This window comes from Vombatus ursinus, unplaced genomic scaffold (genome assembly GCF_900497805.2).
Source record: "Vombatus ursinus unplaced genomic scaffold, bare-nosed wombat genome assembly UNPS02014797.1, whole genome shotgun sequence".
In the NCBI taxonomy this organism is placed as follows: domain Eukaryota; kingdom Metazoa; phylum Chordata; class Mammalia; order Diprotodontia; family Vombatidae; genus Vombatus; species Vombatus ursinus.
The window spans coordinates 9,410,301-9,431,703 of NW_020954575.1; the positions used below are offsets into that span (position 1 = coordinate 9,410,301).

General features: G+C 36.9%; 1 protein-coding gene and 1 long non-coding RNA gene across 3 annotated transcripts in view; one reads left to right on the forward strand and one right to left on the reverse strand.

The window, feature by feature from the left end:
* Positions 1-20,337, forward strand: part of MMD (monocyte to macrophage differentiation associated) — a 30,383-nt gene extending 10,046 nt beyond the window's left edge. For both annotated transcript variants that reach the window (XM_027870640.1, XM_027870641.1), the window contains 5 exons: positions 1,179-1,339; positions 7,201-7,275; positions 8,448-8,549; positions 10,751-10,820; positions 18,410-20,337. In XM_027870640.1, the coding sequence (XP_027726441.1) occupies positions 1,179-1,339; positions 7,201-7,275; positions 8,448-8,549; positions 10,751-10,820; positions 18,410-18,610 (609 nt within the window). In that variant the 3' untranslated portion in view covers positions 18,611-20,337. The remainder of the gene's footprint in view (positions 1-1,178; positions 1,340-7,200; positions 7,276-8,447; positions 8,550-10,750; positions 10,821-18,409) is intronic.
* Positions 1-21,403, reverse strand: part of LOC114049359 — a 58,541-nt gene that overhangs the window by 5,439 nt on the left and 31,699 nt on the right. The window lies entirely within an intron of this gene.

Here is a 21,403-nt window from a genome sequence, read left to right on the forward strand (position 1 = left end):
GACAATAGCCTCTCCAGATAGAACATATTGATGAAAAATACACACATATAAACTTATTTAGCTTATTTATATAGTACCAACCAATGAAAATTTGATCCTTAGATACATTTGCATATTGAAATAAGCATGATTTTTAAAAGATGGCCTCAATGGTACCAGTAGAATTGCCTGTACTTTAATCTTAAACAAAAAACCAGTAGGTATATACAGATCATTAGATAATATGAATACTGTACAGGTTGTGTTTAAGATGAAACTGAAACAATTGTTAAAAGTTTGTTTTTCAGCTCTCCATTCCTTTGTGGCTTGTTGTCACTTCTGTGAGTTTCATAAGGGAAGTAACAGATTCATGCTATATAAATGGCAAATTCACTCCCACACTAAAAAGTTGAAGGGGAAGTTGTTCAATTAAGTGGGAAATCCTCTAGGACTCATAGGAAGGGTATGACCTCATGTTCTTTGAGGTACATGAAGTTTAGATGTTGCAGTAAGAAGAATTGTGTTAGAGAAGCAGTGGAAATCTTTATAATTTATATCCAGGATTAGGTTTTTCTAGTTCAGATATTAGGTTGCTTATTTCCTTTTGGGAGTGGGGAATAAAAGACCCTTATATTATAAATATTTTTTAAAAAATCTAGGTCAGAAAAAAAAAACTAAAAAAAAAAAAATCTAGGTCAGGCAGAGAGTATAGAAAATAAACCAGAAAGGAGAATTCCTTCTGCCTCTGAGATCCTGGTCTGTCTTACAGTGATATTGTATAAATGAGCTTTAGAGGAGAGTTTTTTCTTGTTAAGAGAAGGCCTTGTAAAAAGACTTACAATCTGCAGATGCCCAGAACTTGACAAAAAGCAGTACTACAAAAATCCCATTTGGGATATTTTAAGCAAGAATTTTAAGTTGAATCTAGCAAGTAGGATGAAGTCTGATCACAACATTTGATTTCATAAATTAGGGTAGGTGATATGATTACCATTGGTGTACACCAATGAACATTGGTGACGGTAGCCAGTCCAAGAATCTTCAACTCTATATAGTCTTTATTATGATTACCCAAAAGCAAGAGGTGTTTTATTTTGAAATCTTATTTTTCTGAGATGAATAAGAGCACATAGGTGATATAAAGGAATACAGTTCTTAATTCAATAAAATCTAAGTATTTATCTGTGCTGTTTCCACAGCTCCTCATTGTTCCTGCTATTGTGGGCAGTGCCCTCCTCCATCGACTATCAGATGACTGTTGGGAAAAGATCACAGCATGGATTTATGGAATGGGCCTATGTGCCCTCTTCATCGTTTCCACAGTGTTTCACATTGTTTCATGGAAAAAGAGTCACTTAAGGTATGGCAAACAGCCTGTTCTTTTAGTGGATGAACCCATTTGAACTGAAAATGTGTGCACATGTACACATACACACACACACACGTGTGTGTGTGTGTGTGTGGTGGCAAGGCAGATTATAATTTAGGTGAAAATGAAATAAGTTCCTGCTTTGCAGAGTCTTAGACCATTCCATTCTTCATTTTTTGATGTGATTTGTTTTGGTTTAGAGTTTTTCACACTAATCTAGCCACAACTCACCATTCCTGGGCTTGAAATATCTCATAAAATTCATAAACACTAGTTCTGAAGGCTAAAGGAATGTGATTAAAGGGAGAGGGGAAGAAGGTCAAATAAATTTTAGATACTGTCAAATAAAAAAAATTAGCACGAATATTTTTGACACATAATTTTATGTCTCATATCTGAGAACTAGTATGATGTCATGGATAAAGAGCTGGCCTCAAAGTCGGGTTTAAGTCCCGCTCTTGACCAATATTGGCTGAGTGACTCTTGGCAAGTCACTTAAACTCTCAATGCTCAGGGCCACTGGTGCTAAACTCAAATAGAAACAGATCCCTGCCAGCAATATATTAACACAGGAAACCACAAATTAACATTATCTATGCTGTATTGAATTTTTATTTTATTAAACATTTCCCAATTACACTTTAATCTCCTTTAGGCTGCCCTTTTGCAAGTGGGCCTCAAGTCTGATACCTACTCTAGGCCAGGACTTCTTAAACTTTTTCCACTTGTGATCCCTTTCAGCATTCTGGCAGTAGAGTTTGTTGGTGTTGAGTGGACTGGGGGCATGCACAGTGCAAAGTGCGCATGCTTTGTGTTCAGAACCAAGGCTGCAGTGATGATGCATTATGCAACATTGGCAAGCACTGCCAGAAACACCTCAGATTCATTAGGCATTTGGTTTTTGATTAATTTTTGGTCATTGCACTTTCAGAAACTTGTTACTGTTGCCAAATTTTTCATGACCCCCAGTTTAAGAAGTACTGCTCTAGGCAACTTTCTAAGAATAGAAGCTGTAGAGAAGGCATTGATCTGCATTGGTAGGGGGAGTTTCCTTACTAGGGAGTTGAATATAATCATAGGGTCAGTCCTTATTCAGATTTTACAACCAGTATTTTTGACCCACACCATTATTTTGACTTCCTTCTTGGTAGTTCTGATCTTTTAACTTCTCTGCTCAAAGCCTGTTGATATCTTCCTTTGCGCACCAAGTAAACTTCAGATTCTTTTGCTTGGCATTTAAGATCTCTCTGTACCTACTGTCATTATTCCTCTTTAGATTTATCGCACTCTCCTTGACATATGCTGGGCACCAGCCAAACTCTGTGGCTTTGCTCTTGTTGGTTCCTACATTCAAGAGCCATCACACCTGTTGACTCCTAAAACCCAGCTCCAATGTCACCTCCACCATGAAATTTTTCTTCCTTCATGCTTCCAGTAGTTAGAAATCATTCTCTTCCCAGATCTCAAAACAGCCCCTTGCTTGAAGTTTTCCATATTCATTTTGTACTCTGTAGTTATTTGTACATATCTCACATCCAACGCCTCAGCCATAGGCTATATAATGTCAGGGACAATGTCTTCTCTATCTCACCTAGCTCCTTGTTCGGTGTACACAGTGGATGATTAATGTTTGTGTAATTGAATTGAAGTGTGTTGGGGGTGGGATGAATCTTACTATCACTAAAGTTTTCTCACAGAACCCTTAACAACAAAAGAAAGAATATAGTTTGACTAATGTGGCCTTAGGAAATAGCTGCCAGGAGTTGGTGCACACAGTCACCCCAAATAAACCACAAGTAAAATTATGTTGACTATACAGGACATAGTGCTAGAAATCTTAGAAACTGCTTATTTCAAGCTCATTCTCTCAATATTCTGATTTAAGGCCAAGGTGTTTACTTAGAAAGTTAGCACCTCTCCAAGAATATTAAGAATTATTTGGATTTCTTGAATTTTGCTTTGAATGTAGTTGTAGTTATACAATATCATGGCCCTGAATCTACTGACAAAAATAAGATCAATTCATGCCATTTTGTAGGCAAGAAAGAAAATAATTATTAAATGATCTCTCAGCCTGAAAGAGCCAAACCCCTGCTAAAAAGGAAGTCTCCTAAGTAAGATGACTAGCCAAGATGGAAAACAGTATGGCCTGGCAGAAAGAATGCTGGACTTGTTATCAGGAAGACCTAGGTCAAATCCAGCCTTGTATACTCATCAGCTGTGTGACCCCAGGCAACCCACTGAACTTTTCTGAGCCTCAGTCTCCTCATTTGTATAATGGAGATAATAATACCTGTGATTCCTACTTTGTAGGGTTGTTGGGTTCTAATAAGCTAATCAATCAACAATCATTTATTGGGCACGTTCCAGGTGCTTTGTAGATCTTCAAATGCTGTCAATAGTTATTTTTATTACCTGTTGATTTGTAGAACTTGTCTGAGTAGCCCAAAACAATCAACTATTGTAAAATGCATCAATTAAAAGCAAAGTTAAATTGCCTCTGGGTTCTACCACCCATCAAGAACCCACATCCAAAGCTTTAAAGGGGAAAAATTATGAATTTGAAATCTTCAAGGGAAGGGCCTACAACCAATGCTTGAATTACCTTTTAGAAACAGGCTTCAAGTGTTTTAACAACGGGCAAAGTAGGTTTGACAATTCATAGATTCCAAAATGAAGGCCATTAGTTTGTCATCTACTCATCATCTCACACCAGCTTGTTCATCCCCTCATTTGAGAAAACTAAGGCCAGAGGAGGTTAGGTGACCTGCCTCCTAGTCACAAGCTACATGTAGTAGAGCCAATATTTAAACCCCAAGCCTCAGATTCCAAGCACAGGGCTTTCTTCATTTCTACAGTCCTGCCTCCCCTTCTCAAAGACTACCCTACCCGTAGAGCTCTTTGTGACCTCCATTCCTATCTGTCTCAGTTCACTACTTTTCCTATTGCATGGTAGAGTGTCTGGCACTTAATAAGCAGCTAATAAATGTTTGTTGATTGGTTTATGACATTTTTCCTATATTGAAGCAAAGCACTCACAATAACTGTAAGTAAAACTTCATTGACAATCCATTCCTCAGTAGATAGGTGGTCAAAGAATATGAACAAAGAGTTTTCCAGAGAAGAACTGCAAACTATAAATAATTATGTGAAAACATGCTCTAAATAACTAATAGTAAGAGAAACGAAAAGTAAACTACTGTTGAGGTTATACCACTTGCCATGAAAATAGGGGAAAATAACTAAGAGTAGAAACAGCTAATATTGGAGGGGTAGTAGGAGGACAGGCACATTAATGCATTGTTAGTGGAGCTGTGAAATCGTCCAACTGTTCTGTATATCAGTCTGGAATTATGCAAGAAAAATTATTAAACTGTCCACTCACTTTGACACAGCAATTCTACTACTGAGTACATATCCCAAGAAAGTCAAAGAGAAAAAAGTACCATATATACTAAAATATTCCTAGCAATTTTTCTGGAAGCAAAGAACTAGAAAAATGTCTAGAAAAAAAAGACTATGAATATAATGAAATTTTATTGTACAGCAAGAAATGACAAGTATGAGGGAATCAGAGAAACATAGGAAAATTTGTGTGAAGTGATACAGAACAAAATAAGCAGAAAACCAAGGGAACAATGCACATAACAGGCTACAACAGCATAAATTAAAAAAGCCCTAAAAGGAAACGAAAGTCCCTAAGAGTAAAGAGTGAAATATAGTATACCTCCTTCTTCCCAGCAGAGAGACAGGGCACCACTGAGATAGAAAATTATATACATTGTCAGATATGGTCACTGTATTGTATGCTTTTGCTTAATAGTTTTTGTGGGGCAAGGGGAGAGGTTGTTAGAAACAGAATTAGGAGGACATTGAAATGGCTTTGGTAGAAAGACAAAAACCACCTACAAGATGTAAAGAAAAAAAAACTCTCTTGGCTTTTTGGGTCATACTGTTCCAAAGCCCTGGAGGCTAGTCAATGAACATAATAATTTATTATCTTGGCACAAGCAAATGCTTGTGGCTACTTCAGTAGTCTTACTTTGACATTCTGATTTCTGAATCAATAAAGATTTATAGATGCTTGCTTTACAACATTCAGAGCCACTTTACCGTGAGCTACAGAAATGGAAAGAGTGCAAAGTAAAAGACACCATAAGCCATGTAATAAAATTCCTGAATTTTGCTGTTTCCTGAAAGTTTATTCAAATACCAATATACGGCCTTATGTCATAAGAAACCTTGACCATAGAGTATCCCGTACAGTATGGCTACTGTGTGGTATATCCTGGTACAGACTTAAAATCGTTGAGTCTCACACATTCATCCTTTTCTTGAATCCTTAAATTCCTTCAGTGAGCTCAAAGGTTATGAGGTCAATAGATTCACTGCTTTTAGGGGTCCCCTCTGGCCCTAGATCTGTGACCCTCTCCTCCCCCATTGAGTCTGTCTTGATGAATAGATCATTGCACAGCAGAAGGGAAGAACAAATGTCAGTTTTCCACCAGCCCTGAACTGTCGCCTTTAAAGCACTGAAAAAGTCTTAGAGAAGGGCCCAGGCACTTTACTCTGAAACAGGTAGTGGTATCTGGCACGTCTAATGAGCACACTCAACTGAAAAGCAAGAACTGTAGTGCTCCATCACTTCCCACTTGAGAGATCATTAGGTGTCCAAACATTTCTTAACACAAGCCTGATTTTCACTCTTACGGTTAAATTGATTTTTAAATATCATTTAAAATGTGATGTTTGTATTCTACTGCACTCCTGCCCAAATGCTACCCCATAGTGTGGAGGGATCCTGGGTTTTCCAAAGCTATGCCAACAGAACACACACCATGGCAGGCACTACTAAGCTACGGGGACCTGTCATCCAAGGGCCAGCCTAGCCAAGCTCCGTTTCAAAGAGCTGCCTTACAATGGACCAGATACTAGATGAGTCCTTCAACACATCAACTGATGAAACAGCATACTAAGACATGAAAGAGTTGAACACTTCATCAGTGAAGGCACTAATAAAATCACGGCTCCTTTGAAGAATTTTTTTGTAGGAAATACAGAGAAATTTATACCCAAAGAGATCCTGAATAAAATGGGTTCTAAAAATTAAACAAGTATCTCATGAACATATTGTAGGTTAGACACCGAGGGTGATATCTCTGCCTCCAAAGTAAGCTGTTTTTAGTGCTTTATGATTTACAAGAATTTTATATCTCATTAAATCTTTTTTTTTTTTTTTTGTGAGGCGATTGGGGTTAAGTAATTTGCCCAGGGTCACACACCTAGTGTCTGAGGCTGGATTTTATCTCAGGTCCTCCTGACTCCAAGGCCAGAGCTCTATTCACCTAGCTGCCCCCACAGTAAGCTGTTTTTAATTATAGGAAATAACATGGGTCTTGAAAAATAGCCCTTCAAAAGGGGCAGCTCGCTTTGCTAGACCATTGGATGAGGGAAGGTGCTTAGATACTTTTTTTCTTTTTTTAAATTTTTTTTATTCATTTATTTTGATTTATCAACAATCACTTCCATAAGCTTTTGAGTTTTAAATTTTTCTCTCCTTCCCTCCCCACCTCCCTCCCCAAGATGGTATGCAATCTGATATAGTCAGATACTTTTTTCATTTGTTCATCTCATTAAGAATCTCTAAATGCCTTTCCTGTTTTTAAGAACAAAATATTCTTAAGAAAAGTTTAATTTGCATTGTCTAATATTTTGTTTTTAAAGACTTGAAACTACCATAAGAAAATAGAACAAAAATGCTGTGGAAATTGCAACATGACAGGAATAGAGTCTTTACTGTCCATCATTTCTAGGAAAAAGATATTCCTCAATATTTTTATCTTATCCACTAGGACAATGGAGCATTGTTTTCATATGTGTGATAGAATGGTGATCTATTTCTTCATTGCAGCCTCCTATGCACCATGGTAAGAAATTAACTTTCTATTTTTAAGATAGTACTTTCTGGTTTCTTTTTGTGTCTAATTTTTGGTTGGATTTTGTTGTCGTGGTTATTCTTGCCAGGATGTTTATTATAGCTTTAGTGAATGCTTCTTTTTACTTAAAAAAAAATTCTCATATGTACCTCTACCACTTAGAATACACTTATTTAAATCTGCTGAGATGAGTATACTCATTTCCCATTCCCTATAAAGAATAGAGGCCTTTCTTTTGGTTCTTACTTCCATTTTCCTCACTTGCCAAATTAATCCTGTATAACTATGGTATTCCAAATACATTTTTCCTGTACTAAATATCTTTAAAAATTGTATTCTACTTATTTGATCCTCATATCCTTTTTTGTGCAGATCTAATAATGCCTTTGTTGCTTTGAAAAAAAAAAAGCCTTTCCAGATTAAAAAAACGTTCTTCCCACAAAGGAAGTTTTTAATCTCTTTCAAAAATCTCACTATGCCAGCAGCTGCTGTAGACCGCTAGAGGTAGTTGAGTTGGCCTCTGGGTCTGGCTGTAGCAACACACTTGGTTCTTAGAGGCCTACTAACATGGTGCTATAAACACAAACCCTGCAGATTTCATAACATGATCCAAAATTGTGTGGGCCCAGTTCACATTGGGGAACAAAAGCCAGAGGCTTAGAGAATCAGCCTGAGTTCAGCACTCTTTTAACGAAGACTCATTGAAAAAACTCTGTTGAATGTCTTGTTTGAGCAGTCCCTCTCATTCTAGCATATGAGGTAATTGATGTTTGTACTGAAAGAATAGCAGCTATAGCTCTGTGATCTACATACAGGCTTTTATCAAAGGCTCTCTGAGTTTCCAATGCAATATGTTCATCTGCTCACAATTATAATTGCCAAGAAACAAAAAAGCTGTAGCAGCATCCCACTTATATAGAATTGGAGGGAGGTACCTACAAACAGCTATCTTCAGCTTAGCCCAATTTTAATCCATATTTAGGACCAGAGAAAGCCCAAACCACCTATTCATGTTGAATGCATTTTTTTTTCATTCAGCTTTTTTTTCTTCTCCGATTGCATCTCCTATAGCTAATTTTCTGCTCTCATGGTTAGGGGGAGGAAAACACACTAATCCCATTCATTTATCACTTCTGCTCTTGTTGTCATTTCTACATTTTTAGGTTAAATCTCCGTGAACTTGGACCCCTGGCATCTCATATGCGTTGGTTTATCTGGCTCATGGCAGCTGGAGGAACCATTTATGTATTTCTCTACCATGAAAAGTAAGAAATTGATCTTTGTGTTTAACTTTAAGATTTAACTTTAAGATTCCTTAAGTATACAATCTTGCTATTTCTATTTTACAATTTCAAAATAGTAGAAATACATAAATAGGATGTAAACTTTTTTTTCCAGCAAATGCTTAGATCCATTTGGTGTAAATGTTACAAAGGTTATTGTTTTTATAGAAAAATTATTGTCTCAAGAACAATAGCTGTGTTGAGCTGTGATACACATACAAATAAATTAAGATACATGATGCCCTGGGATGGAAATATTTCTTTGTATGCAGAGTAGGATATATTAATTATTGGATTTATGAAGAAATAGAAGAAAATATAATTGAAAGTTAGGTGCTTGGAACTTGAAAGGACTTTAGAAATGTTGAATACACTGTCAGTTATAACTGTTTTTCTTTGTTATAAGAGAGGGAGGGAGGGAGGGAGGGAAGGCTTAGTGGAGGAATTAGAGAATATCAAGAAATGAATTCTATAAAAACAAAAGGCAACAAGAAAACTACCTTTAAAAGGATTATTCATTAAACAAAGAATGACAATGGATGGCATAAAGAAAGACAAACATTTCGAATGAGAAAACAGCGTAGCCAGGTATGATCATGGTAATAGGGCACAGGCGGGAGAGCTGGTACAGTAAAGAGATGAATCTGACCAGAACGAAGGTGGTCTCATGCTAGGGGGAGAGAAGGGATTTGTAAGACAGGACTTTGACTATGTTACATGAGTCTACAGGACATGATAAAGATTTTGAGGGTGTTCATCTTCTAATGAAACTTAAATTGTTCCACAGGCAAAAAAAAAAACACCCCCCCTCCAAAAAAAACCCTGGAACTACGTTGTCCAACTTGATCATTTTACAGCCACTGACAAACAGCCTCCCCAAGTTGAAAAGACTTAATCTAAAGTCATGTAACATGGATGGCCTGAGGTTCTGGTGTCTTACTCTACTGCCTTTTCTGTTAAACCATGTTGCCTCCACTACTAATTTGAAATATTATTAGCATACTTAGGACCTTCCTTGTTACTTAGAACCTATTAAAACACTATCTTTGTTAGAGTCAATGTCGCATCTCTCAGAACCAATGTAATTTATCATTAAGAATACTTCCGTTTTCAAAAGTTGAGATAAAAGTTGTCGTTTCTGACATCAGAAATTGTAACATTAGTTTCCATTTACATACCCCCTCCTTGTCAAAGTACATAACCCTGGGGTCATTAATCTCTTGTGTGTTATGAACCCCCATGGAAGTCTGAGAAAGCCTATGGACTTCTCAGAACACATACACACATATACATACATACATATGTACATACATACATACATATATATACACACACACACACATATATACATATTTTTTTAACCAAGTTCAGAAAACCTAGATTAAGAGCCCCTACTATAATCTGATTACTACAGAAATGATGTAACATTATAGAATTGCAAGAATGCTGTGACTGGGCAACTCTTAGCCGTTCTGGCATTAGACTTTTGCAACAGGCCTAAGTCTGAGTCCTAGCTCCACCAATTACTATCTTTGTGATCTGAGTAAGTCACTTAACTTCTAAGTTTCTCCATCTTTAAAATGGGGATAGAAACACTTGCCCTACTTCATAGAAATATAAGGAAATCTGGTAAACATGAATAGTTTTTCTTAGAGACATTAGACCTCCTTATAGCCTCATGATGAGCCTCTGTTTCATTGGAAACTTTTGCACACCAAGAAGCTCCTGTTCTTCGTTCCCCACCTCCATAGAGCTGCTCTTATACCACTTGTAGCCTATAGCCTAAAACTAGAATTCCTTTCCTCAGTCCTTCCAAGCATACATCCTTTGTCATTAACCAAAAAAGAGGTTCCATGTTAAAACAGGAAGATAAACATGAAACATAGGGTCAGAGAATGAAAGTAGGAGAATGGATTTCAGTTAACAGTAGTTGACATTTGCTAAAAGATGTTTGCTAGGTAAGGATTTGAGTATGACACCTTTTTAAATTCTTTGCCATTCTTATTCAGCTGAAATTGTTTTAGTTTGGGCTCTCATGGACTCCTTCCAGGATAATGCATTTCATTTGAATAGCTAAAAATTTACATAACTTTTCAAAGGAGAAGAGGAAAAAAGCATGGAAGTGTCTTGTTTGGTGTGATGGAAATACATATACTTGGTATAACTCTGTTTTATTCCTTTAGGTATAAAGTAGTCGAGCTCTTTTTCTATCTAACAATGGGATTTTCTCCTGCCTTGGTAGTAACATCAATGGTAAGAAATGTAATCATTATTTTGGTGACCTCATGACCTTAACTTAAAAAAAAATCATTAGGGGATCCCTATGGCCTTTTGCCCAGATCCTTATTTTGACTACAAGGTTTGATGTACAGCATAGCATTTCCACCTAATTAGAAACGTTAAAGGAAAAAAAGAAAGATACTATGACATGCCTGCAGTATACCCAGGTGCTGTCCAAAAGTATAGAGGAAACACTATCTCTACTGAGCAGGTGTCAAGATGATATAACACTGATTTTCCAAACTAGTGATAAAAATTGTTTCATAGAATGAAACATAGTTTCCTGGTGGTGGTGTTCTCCATTTACCTTCTTTTGAAGATTTTCTGGGCCCTCAAAAGGGGTTAAACTGTGAGTGTGTGTACTTAAATTTTTTTAAAAAAAAATTTCAATTTATTATTTATTTTTAGCATTCTTTTTACATTTTGAGTTACAAATTCTCTCCCTCCTACCCCCTCCTCACCCACTGAGAAGGCAAGCAATGATATCAATCATACATGTGAAATCTTGCAAAACATATTTCAATATTAGCCATAATTCAAAAAAAATGAGAAAAATAAAGTGAGAAAATACACTTCAGTTTGCACTCAGTTCATCAGTTCTCTCTCTGGAAGCAGATAGCATTTTTTCATTAAGAGTCCTTTGGAATTGTCTTGGATTATTGTATTGATCAGAGTAACCAACTCTTTCACAGCTGATCATCATTACAACATTGCTGTTATTGTGCACAATGGTCTCCAGCTTTTTCCCAGTTGTTGAGCATGCCCTACATTTTCGATTCTGTGCCACCACAAAAAGCTGCTACAAGTATTTTTGTACATTTAGGTCCTTTAAGCTTTTCTTTGATCTCTTTGGGATACAGATGTAGTAGTGATATTGCTGGGTTAGAAGATATGCATTGTTTTCTATCCCTTTGGGCATTGTTCCAAATTGTTCTTCTGAATGGTTGAACCAGTTCACTAGTCCACCACAGTTCATTAGTATACCTGTTTTTCCCTTATCTCCTCCAGCATGTCATTTCTGAAAAATGTAGGGTTGTTTTACTTTTAATTTCTCTAATAAATAGTAAATTTTTTTTTTCATATGACCATAAATAGCTTTAAGGTAGCTAAGTGGATCAGTAGATACAACCAGAGTCAGAAAGATTCATCTTCCTGAATTCAAATGTGTCCTCAGACACTTGCTAGCTGTGTGACCCTGGGCAAGTCACTTAAACCTGTTTGCCTCAATTCATCTGTAAAATCAGCTGGAGAAGGAAATGGCAAACCACTCCAGTATCTTTGCCAAGAAAACCCCAAATGGGATCACAAAGTGTTGGACATGACAAATGATTGAACAAAAATAATAAATAGCTTTGATTTGTTCTTCTGAAAACTACCTGTTTATATCTTTTGTCCATTTGTCAATTGGGAAATGGCTCTTATTTTTATAAATTTTACTCAGTTCTATATTTAGTATATCTTTGAGAAATGGGCCTTTATCAGAGAAATTTAATGTAAATATTTTGATATTACTTTATTGTTTATGGTGCCTTTTCAGCATAATGTAGTTTCCCTGATAGTCTCTTTTAATTGGATGTATTTTTGCTTGCTTTATCTGAGCTCATGATTGCTACCCCTGCCTTTTTTACTTCAGCTGAAGTATATTATTCTAATATAGTTATGCTCTTGCCCTTTATTTTAATTCTGTGTGTATCTTTCTGTTTCAAGTGTATCTCTTATAAACAACATATTGTTGGATTCTAGTTTCTAATTCATTTTGCTATCTGATTCTATTTTATGAGAGAGCTCATCCCATTCAAATTCAGTTATGAATACTGTATATTTACATTCATCCCATTTTCTTCTCTGCCCTCCTTTTTATCATTCACCCCCCCTCCACACACACACACACACCACGTCTCTTATCCCCTTCCCCTTCTATTTCCCTATTGCAGATCTGCACAACTAGACAGCAGGTAGGGGCTAAAATTAAAATAGGCTAAACTCCTTTGGGCTACAGATAGATTTTTAGCAGCTCACTTTTTTTTTTTAGCAGCTCACTTTCCAAGTAAAGGTATAATTAATGATTAAGCTATTTCTCAAAAACACTTTTTTTTAATCAGGACATAATCCAGAAACTGCAATCAGCAAACACTTCTTTATGAAGTGTTTTCATACCTTTACCTTCTTTGCCTTCAGTAAAATTCTTCCCAGCAGCAGCAATTTCTGTAGAAACCTGAAAACTACTAACCTTAGTAGCCGCCTCATTTTCTGAATTTACTTTCTTGAAAAACCGTTGTTCCCCATGGAGATTTTTCAACAATTTAGATGCTTTAACTTGTTCTTCATTGGTGTCCAATTTGCTAAAGTCAAGATGTTCTGATTCAAAATAGTGACGAAGATTGTCTTCCTTTGGAACAACTATTACTTCTTGGCAAACAAGGCACAATATTTTGTCTCTTTGTCTTTGTAAACAAGTATCTATTTGTCCGCTCTGGATTAAACACTCTATGTTCTGATTTGATCTTCCGTTTCTTTTTATTACCCATTTTATAAACTCACCCCAAAAACTTTAATATTAGAACCAAAAAACTCTTCACAGCAACTGCTCACAAACAAAGAAATACTGAACTGGTGTCTGACCTCGGAGAGAGCTCCAAACACTCATGTACCTTAGAGGGTGGCTATGCCGTGAGAATGTAGGAGCAGCTCTCACGTTGCTGCAACTCATCACATAGCAGATATCAGCTGCATTGACACATGGCTGCACTTATTCCCTGTTCAATGCCAGTAATGACCAAAAACAGTGAACACTCTCACTCCTCTCAGACTAGAGACTGACAGACAAGTTGGTTGCCTCGGGTCACCTGACAAACAAAAGAGAGTGCACAGTGGTAACCTACCTGCCAAGTTACATGATGGGCACAATAGTAACTAGTGGAAGGCGGGTTAAGTGGAGCATGGACTAAACACTCCTTATATCTTTACCTTATTTTACATCCTCTACATTTTTCATGAGCCACCCAAAATTCTTTGGTAGGCCCCAAGCAGTTTGCAAGCTGTATGTTGTGCAGGTCTGTCCTATTGGGAGGTTATATTTCTATACATGAGTGAGTATGTATATATATTCTTCTCTCTTTGAACAAAGTAATGCATAAGTTTAAGCATTGCCTGCTTATCCCCCCCCCCCATTTTTCCCTCATTGTAAAAACTCTTGCTTGCACTCATTTAATGGGTTAAAAATTTTCCCATTTTACCTCTCCCTTCCACCTTCTCTCAGTACATCCCTCTTTTTTACTCCATGTTTTTTGGAGACCATTTCAATGTAATCTACTCGTACTCATGCCCTCTATATAAACTCCTTTTAACTGCCCTAATGATAAAGTTCTTAGGAATTACATGTATCATCTTCCCATATAGAAATGTAAACATTTTAACTTTATTGAGTCCCTTATGTTTTTATGTTTATCTTTTTATTCTTTTCTTGAGTCTTGTGTTTGAATGTCAGATTTTCTATTCAGTTCTAGTCTTTTCCTCAAGAATGCATGGAAGTCCTCTATTTCATTAAATATCCATTTTTCCCTGATGGATCACACTCACTTTAGCTGGGTAGATGATTCTTGGTTGTAATCTTAGTTCCTTTGCCTTCTAGAATATCATATTTCAAACCTTCCACAACTTTAACACGTAGCCTCTAAATACTGTGTGATCCTGACTTTGGCTCCACGATATCTGAAGGATTTTCTCTTTAATCTGGGAACTCTGGAAACTCTGGAATTTGGCTTAATATTCCTGAGAGTTTTCATTATGGGATGGTGGATTCTTTCAATTTTTATTTTACCCTCTGTATCTAAGATATCAGAGCAGTTTTGATGATTTCATGAAAATAATGTCTAGGTAGTTTCATAATTCTTTTATTTTCCAGGTCAGTTGTTTGTCTGATGAGATTTCATATTTCCTTCTATTTTTTTCTTTCGACTCTATTTTATTGTTTCTTGATGTCTCATAGAGTCATTAGCTTCCACCTGCCCAATTCTAATTTTTAAGGAGTGATTTTCTTTAGTGAGATTTTGTACCTCTTTTTTCTATTTAGCTAATTCTGCTTTTTAAGGAGCTCTTCTCATCAGTGAATTTTTGTGCCTCTCTTACCATTTGGCCAATCCTATTTTTAAGGTGTTATTTTCATCAGTATGTTTTTGCCTCTTTTACCAAGCTGTTAATTTCTTTTTCATTGTTTTCCCCTCATCGCTTTCATTTCTTTTCCCAGTTTTTCCTCAACTACTCTTATCTCTTTCATTAACTCTTCCAGGAATTCATGTTGGGTTTGGGTTCAATTAATGCTTTTCTTTGAGGCTTTTTTGAAAGCTATTTTTACATTATTGACTTTTGAGTTTGTCACTATTGATTACAGAAATGCAAATTAAAACAACTCTAAGATACCACCTCACACCTATCAGAAATTACAAATGTTGAAGGGGATATGAACTACTGGTGGAATAGTGAACTGATTCAACAGTTTTGGAGAACAATTTAGACCTGTGCCCAATGGGATATAAAACTCTGCTTATCCTTTGACCCAACAATGCTACTACCAAGTCTGTATCCCAAAGAAATCAAAGAAAAAGAAAAGGAACCTAAATGTACAAAAATATTTGTAGCAGCTCTTTTTGTGGTGGCAAAGAATTGGAAATCTAAGGGATGCTCATCATTCGGGAATGGTTGAATAAGTTGTGGCCTATGATTGTGATGATGTACTAATGTGCTATAAGAAATGATAAAGGGAATGGTTTCAGAAAACCATGGCAAGAACTGTATGAACGGATGCAAAGTAAAGTGAGAGGAACCAGGAGACCATTGTACACAATAACTGCAATGTTGTAATGATGATCAACTGTGGAAAAAGCTGGCTACTCTGATCAATACCATATGATGTTGAACCACTTGATAGTGCCAAGGGCTTTGGAGGCAAGAACTTTCTCTTTTGGGCCTTCAGTAGCTGTGGCTTGTAGCATCTATAGGAAGTTACCAGGTCATATGTCCATGGGGGTTACTGCCCAGGAAGATGGCTGAGGGCACTGAACTGAAAGTATTGCTTTTGCCAGTGCTCATTGGTTAGAGTCCTGAGCTATCTCCACCAGAGTCTGAGTGGTGAAGGTGGTGGTGGTTTGACTTTCCTGGCACATGCTGCCTCCTGCCTCTCCCTCAGGGTCTTTGCTGGGGTGGTTTTAGAAGAATGAATGGTCTATATCTTAAATAGTTTTTAAAGATTTCCCCTTGAACTCCTGAGTTTGTAGGAGTACTTGATCCATCCTGAGCACATGTCATTTGAGGTCGAAGGATAGAGGGTAAACAAACAAACCTGGTATGAGGCCGCCTTGAAGGAACCATTAGGACACCTAAAACAGCAAGCTGGGGCAAACTACATGTACAAGGGTGGCAGTCATTATAGTGGAAATTTTCTTTTACAATCACAACTCTTATAATCTACTCCATGTGCAGCAACTGCATCTAGAATCATCAACCAGACATCTCCACTGCATTTACATATGTTAGTATTCATATTGCTGATCCTAAGGTATGATGCAGTTTCCTATAGTGCCTTAGAACTCATCCAAAAAAAAAAACCTAATAGAAATATATGGTATGGTTTTAGGCTATATTGCAGTTTTAAAGTTGTATTTGAATCCTTTGAGAAGTAGGAATCCAGAGATGTTTCATTCAATTATATCTGTTAAATCAAAATTAGGACTAAGTAGATAGACCACCCTACTCTCTGATCTAATCATCATGGATTAATAGAACATGGACCGTATAGGCAGGGAAAAAGAGGGAGGGGGAGGCATCCTATTGTATGCCAGTTTGAGAATTAGCCAGAAGGAAGTCTATGTGAAGTCCAGTAAGCAGTATAGATAGGATGTTTGATCAGAACAAAGTCCAAGGCGTAATTTACAGGAGGTCTGTTAATGCTGCCTGCTGTAGGGGATAGAAGGGAAGCTGTTTTTTAAGTGTTTGTAAACATGGAGGATGGTGCTTTATTTAAAATGGAAACCACTGTTTGTTGAGACAAGTTTTTCCAGGTGGTATAAATTTCTCAGAAGAACAAAATACAATCCAGCAATGTTTAATAAATGTCGCTTGGGAAAAGCACTATGTAGCATGCTGGAAAGAGGCAAAGTTTAGATAAGACACTGTCCTCTGCTCTTATTTTTTTTTCCTTTTAAAAATATTTAATATTTTATTTTATCCCCAGTTACATGTAGAAACAATTATAAACATTCATTTTTTAAAATTTTGAGTTCAAAATTCTCTCCCTCCTCTGCCCCTTCAAGTGATTTTGATACAGGCTACACATGTGCAGCCATGCAAAACATATTTTCATACCAGTCATGCTGTGATAGAAAACACAGACCAAAAAAGAAAGAAAGAAAAAAAAATAAGAAAAAGAAAGCAAAAAAAAAAAAAAAAAACAAGAAGAAGAAGCAGCAGCAGCATGCCTTGATCTGCACTCAGATCCTACCAGTTCCCCACCCTGTAGATGGATAGCATCCCTCATCACAAATCCCTCAGAACAATGCTGAATCACCGCACCAATGAGAATAGCCAAGTCATTCACAGTTGGTCATCCCACGATGCCACTGTCACTGGGCTCAACGTTCTCCTGATTCTGCTCACCCCACCCCCCATCAGTCTATGTAAGTCTTTCCAGGTCTCTCCAAGAGAGTAGCCTGCTCATCATCTCCCATAGCACAACAGAATCCCATCACAATCCCACACCACAACTTGTTCAGCCATTCCCCAATTATGAGCATCCCCTCAACTGCCAATTCTTTGCCACCACTAAGAGAGCTACCGTAAATATTTTTATCCATACATTCTATGCTCATGTAAGAATCACAGTCTAGTTGTGAGTTAATAACAGCTGCACACATCTTTTTTGTCTGTTGGTTTGTTTTGTTTTGTTTTGGTTATTGGAGAGATAAAACAAGGCGTGATCATCACCAACCAGTGGAAGAGGGAAGGTTTGTGGGAAGGGGTTGCATTTGAGCTAGACTTAAAAGCCTTGGTAGGAATTCAGTAGGTGGAAGTGGGGAAGGTATCCTGGGCAGAGGTAGCAGCAGAAGCAATGGCATGGGGGTATGGAAGGCATAAGGCAAGAGTGACACTACATTCAGTTTGGCTGGAGCATGGAACATGTGAAGTGGACTGCATCTTTGTAGTTGCTGCACAAAAGCAGAGCTGGGCTTCATCAGGCTGGGACCGATATTACAAAGTGAAATCAAAGTAGACCTGGGTTAGTGAGTAATGAAACCAGAATTTTTTTTTTTTTTGATGAGGCAATCGGGGTTAAGTGACTTGCCCAGAGTCACACAGCCAGTAAGTGTCAAGTGTGAGACTGGATAGGAACTCAGGTCCCCCTGACTCCAAGGCCAGAGCTTTATCCACTGCGCCACCTAGCTACCCCTAAAACCAGAATTCTTAATTCAAAGTTTTTGAATATATAGAAATTCAATAACTTTGAAATAACTCCATGTGGTTTCTACTATCACAGTAACTAACGTCGGAACTTTTTCTTCCTCTCACAGAATAACACCGATGGGCTTCAAGAACTTGCCTGTGGAGGCTTGATTTATTGCTTGGGAGTCGTGTTCTTCAAAAGTGATGGCATCATTCCATTCGCTCATGCCATCTGGCACCTTTTTGTGGCCACGGCAGCGGCAGTACATTACTATGCCATTTGGAAATACCTTTACCGAAGTCCTACAGACTTTATCCGACACTTATGACTCAACTTGTGCTAGGTCTCCAAGCCAGTATTACTTCAGTTGTGGAAATGGGAGTAGGAGAGAGTCGACAATTGCACAGAAAAAAAAAAAACTGCACTGACTTTGCTAGATATTTTTTAAAAATACAATTACTGTGAACTGAAATTATGATCTGTGTTGGGTGGGTTCCTCCCCTCAGCAAATAAGATACTGTATTAACTGTCTTCCATTCCACCCTCGTGAAATACTCTGTATAGAATGGCCAATGGATATTTACAAATGAGAATTTTGTATTTTAATCTTACCAATTTTACTGCATGAATTTTCTAAATTAGTAACTCAAAATCTAAGAAGTCAGTGCTTAAGTGCAATAACAAATTCTTTTTTTCTTTTTAAAAATAATTTCTACCACTTTATCCATTAGCTTTGTGAAGAATCATGGACAAAACTCAGACTACTTTTTTTTTGCCATGTTTCATTGTGGCATAATGTGCTTATTTTTAAATGGAAACTTTAGGTTTTTGTAAATTTTTTAAAGAATTTCGAGAAGACATCTATGCAGTTATTCATTCATCAGAGTTGCAAATCTTTGCAACCAACAGTCAACATTCCACATATTGATAAACATGATACCTCGTTCAACGGTTTTATTATGTTGAGTAATTGCCAATTTTTTAAAACTACAGATTCAAAACTTGCCTGCCAACCTGTATCTATAAATTCAATGCTGCTTCAGACACTTGACCTAACGTAGTCTACTTTTAATGGAAAAATTCTTTTGACCTCATTAGCTTTTATGGAGACCTGACTCTCCCTCTGCCTTTGCCACCATTACTTCAGGGATCCTTTGGATGATGATGGATGTGGGGATACTTCTGTATCAGGTCAGTATTCATGGAGTTGGGTTAACCATTGGTTGAAAATCCTTGAAGATTATGATGAATTAAATTGAATGCTCATTGCCTATTTGATGTCCGGTGGTTAAGATGATATAGTTTAACTTCAGTATTGACTATCTTCACATGTGAAATTTGCTTTCAATTGTGTGGTTAGATACATCGATTCATTTATACTCTTATCTTTCAACACACTTTTCCTTTTCTTCCTATAAAAACTTAATATTATGGAATCAAAAGTCGTAAGTCTAGAATGCATGGTTCCAATCTTGGCTCAGTGTCATGGTGGTAGTATGTTTAGCATGTTATTGTATCTTATCTTAATCTTCTATCAATGTCTTATATTAAGATTGACACTGTCACTTCATTCACTTGGTCTTTCATGTTGATATTTTTAATAATGAAACAACCTCTTGCCTTCAGCTTTGATTCCAGGTATTGCCCGTTTTCCACTAATGGGCCTGAGACTCACTAATATGGCAAATTTTAATATTTTTTTCTTCATGTGGGCTTCAAAGGTGATAAATTTTGTTGTTGTTTTAATATGTTAAGAACTCTGCACATTTGTGTGAATTATGTGGGAATGAATGAGCAGAAGACCTCTATAGTATTAAGTGGTAAACGCAAAACTATACGTTCTAAGCAGGCCCCAGTTACGGCAACCACAGACCACTCTTTTGTATGCATGATTCTCACACATCTGGATGCCTGATATCTTCCTGTGTACATTTGTTTGAATATATTACTGTTTTTTGTGGGTTCCTTTACTCTGTTCAAAAGTAGCACTGTCAAAACCACTAAAAGATGTAAAATCCTGCTGTAGTCTTGAATAAAACTATAATTTGGACTTGTTCCATTGTCTCTAAATCAGCTCACTACCAAAATGAAGGCTTTGCCTTTTTTTTTTTTTTTTTACTTTGAGCTCATCCAGAATTTATAATTCACATTCTAGCCTGTTCCATTTCAATAGTCAGCATGGGAGGAAAAATAATTACTTTACAGTTTGGAACTTTCCAGTATCCTTTTGAATAATTGAAACAACATCTCCAACACATACTCATCAACAGGCATTTTCATTCTGCAGTTACTTAAGGGAAATTATAGATAATGATTGACTGCCCCTTAGTCAAAGGAAGCTTTTCATGTCAGATCTTTGATATACCAGGAAATTTCATGTTATAATAGGTTTGCTTCCTAAGCAGAGAAAGGAACTTTAACTGAAATGCTGTCAGATGTGTATATGTTCAATGACAGCCCAACTTTTATTCCATTTTTTAAAAGAAAACTTTTGTTCCATTTTTTAAAAGAAACATTTTTAAAAAATTGTTTTGGACTATAAGAATACAACACTGATGTCAGTGTCTAAGTGGGCTCCTGCTGACCTGCCAGGACCTTTACCTCTTTCAAGCTTACGTGAGATTAATATTTTGCCTGGGTTCAGATCACCTGGGAAGTTCATGATAACACCAGGGGAAAGAGAGGTTTACTAGACCTGATTCTGCAATATAAGTTAAGTTTGTTTCATAAAATAGCCATTAAAAAAGCTGCCAAATTTATTATAAGGACCAGCTTGGCCTTCCTGACTTCCTAAGTCCTTCCTTCCTATCTGCCATAGTGGCACTTAGGTTGCAGAATGAATAGAAATATTCACTATTCACTTACCACCTGGGATTTAGGACTGAATTCATATAGAAAAGCCTCTGACTCATTACAAAATTTTGAAATTTTTCATGTCTTGTTATCTGCAGAGCCTCTTTGGCTCTAATAACATTTGTTGTATCACTCTGCCAAGTATCCATTTGCCACCTGAACAATTCTCTATTCTACTTTCTCATGGAACAAAGAATGTTTCCAGAAAGTGTGCTAGGAATTTGTGTAATTTAGTGAGATTGGAATTTTAACATAAATGGAGTTACTC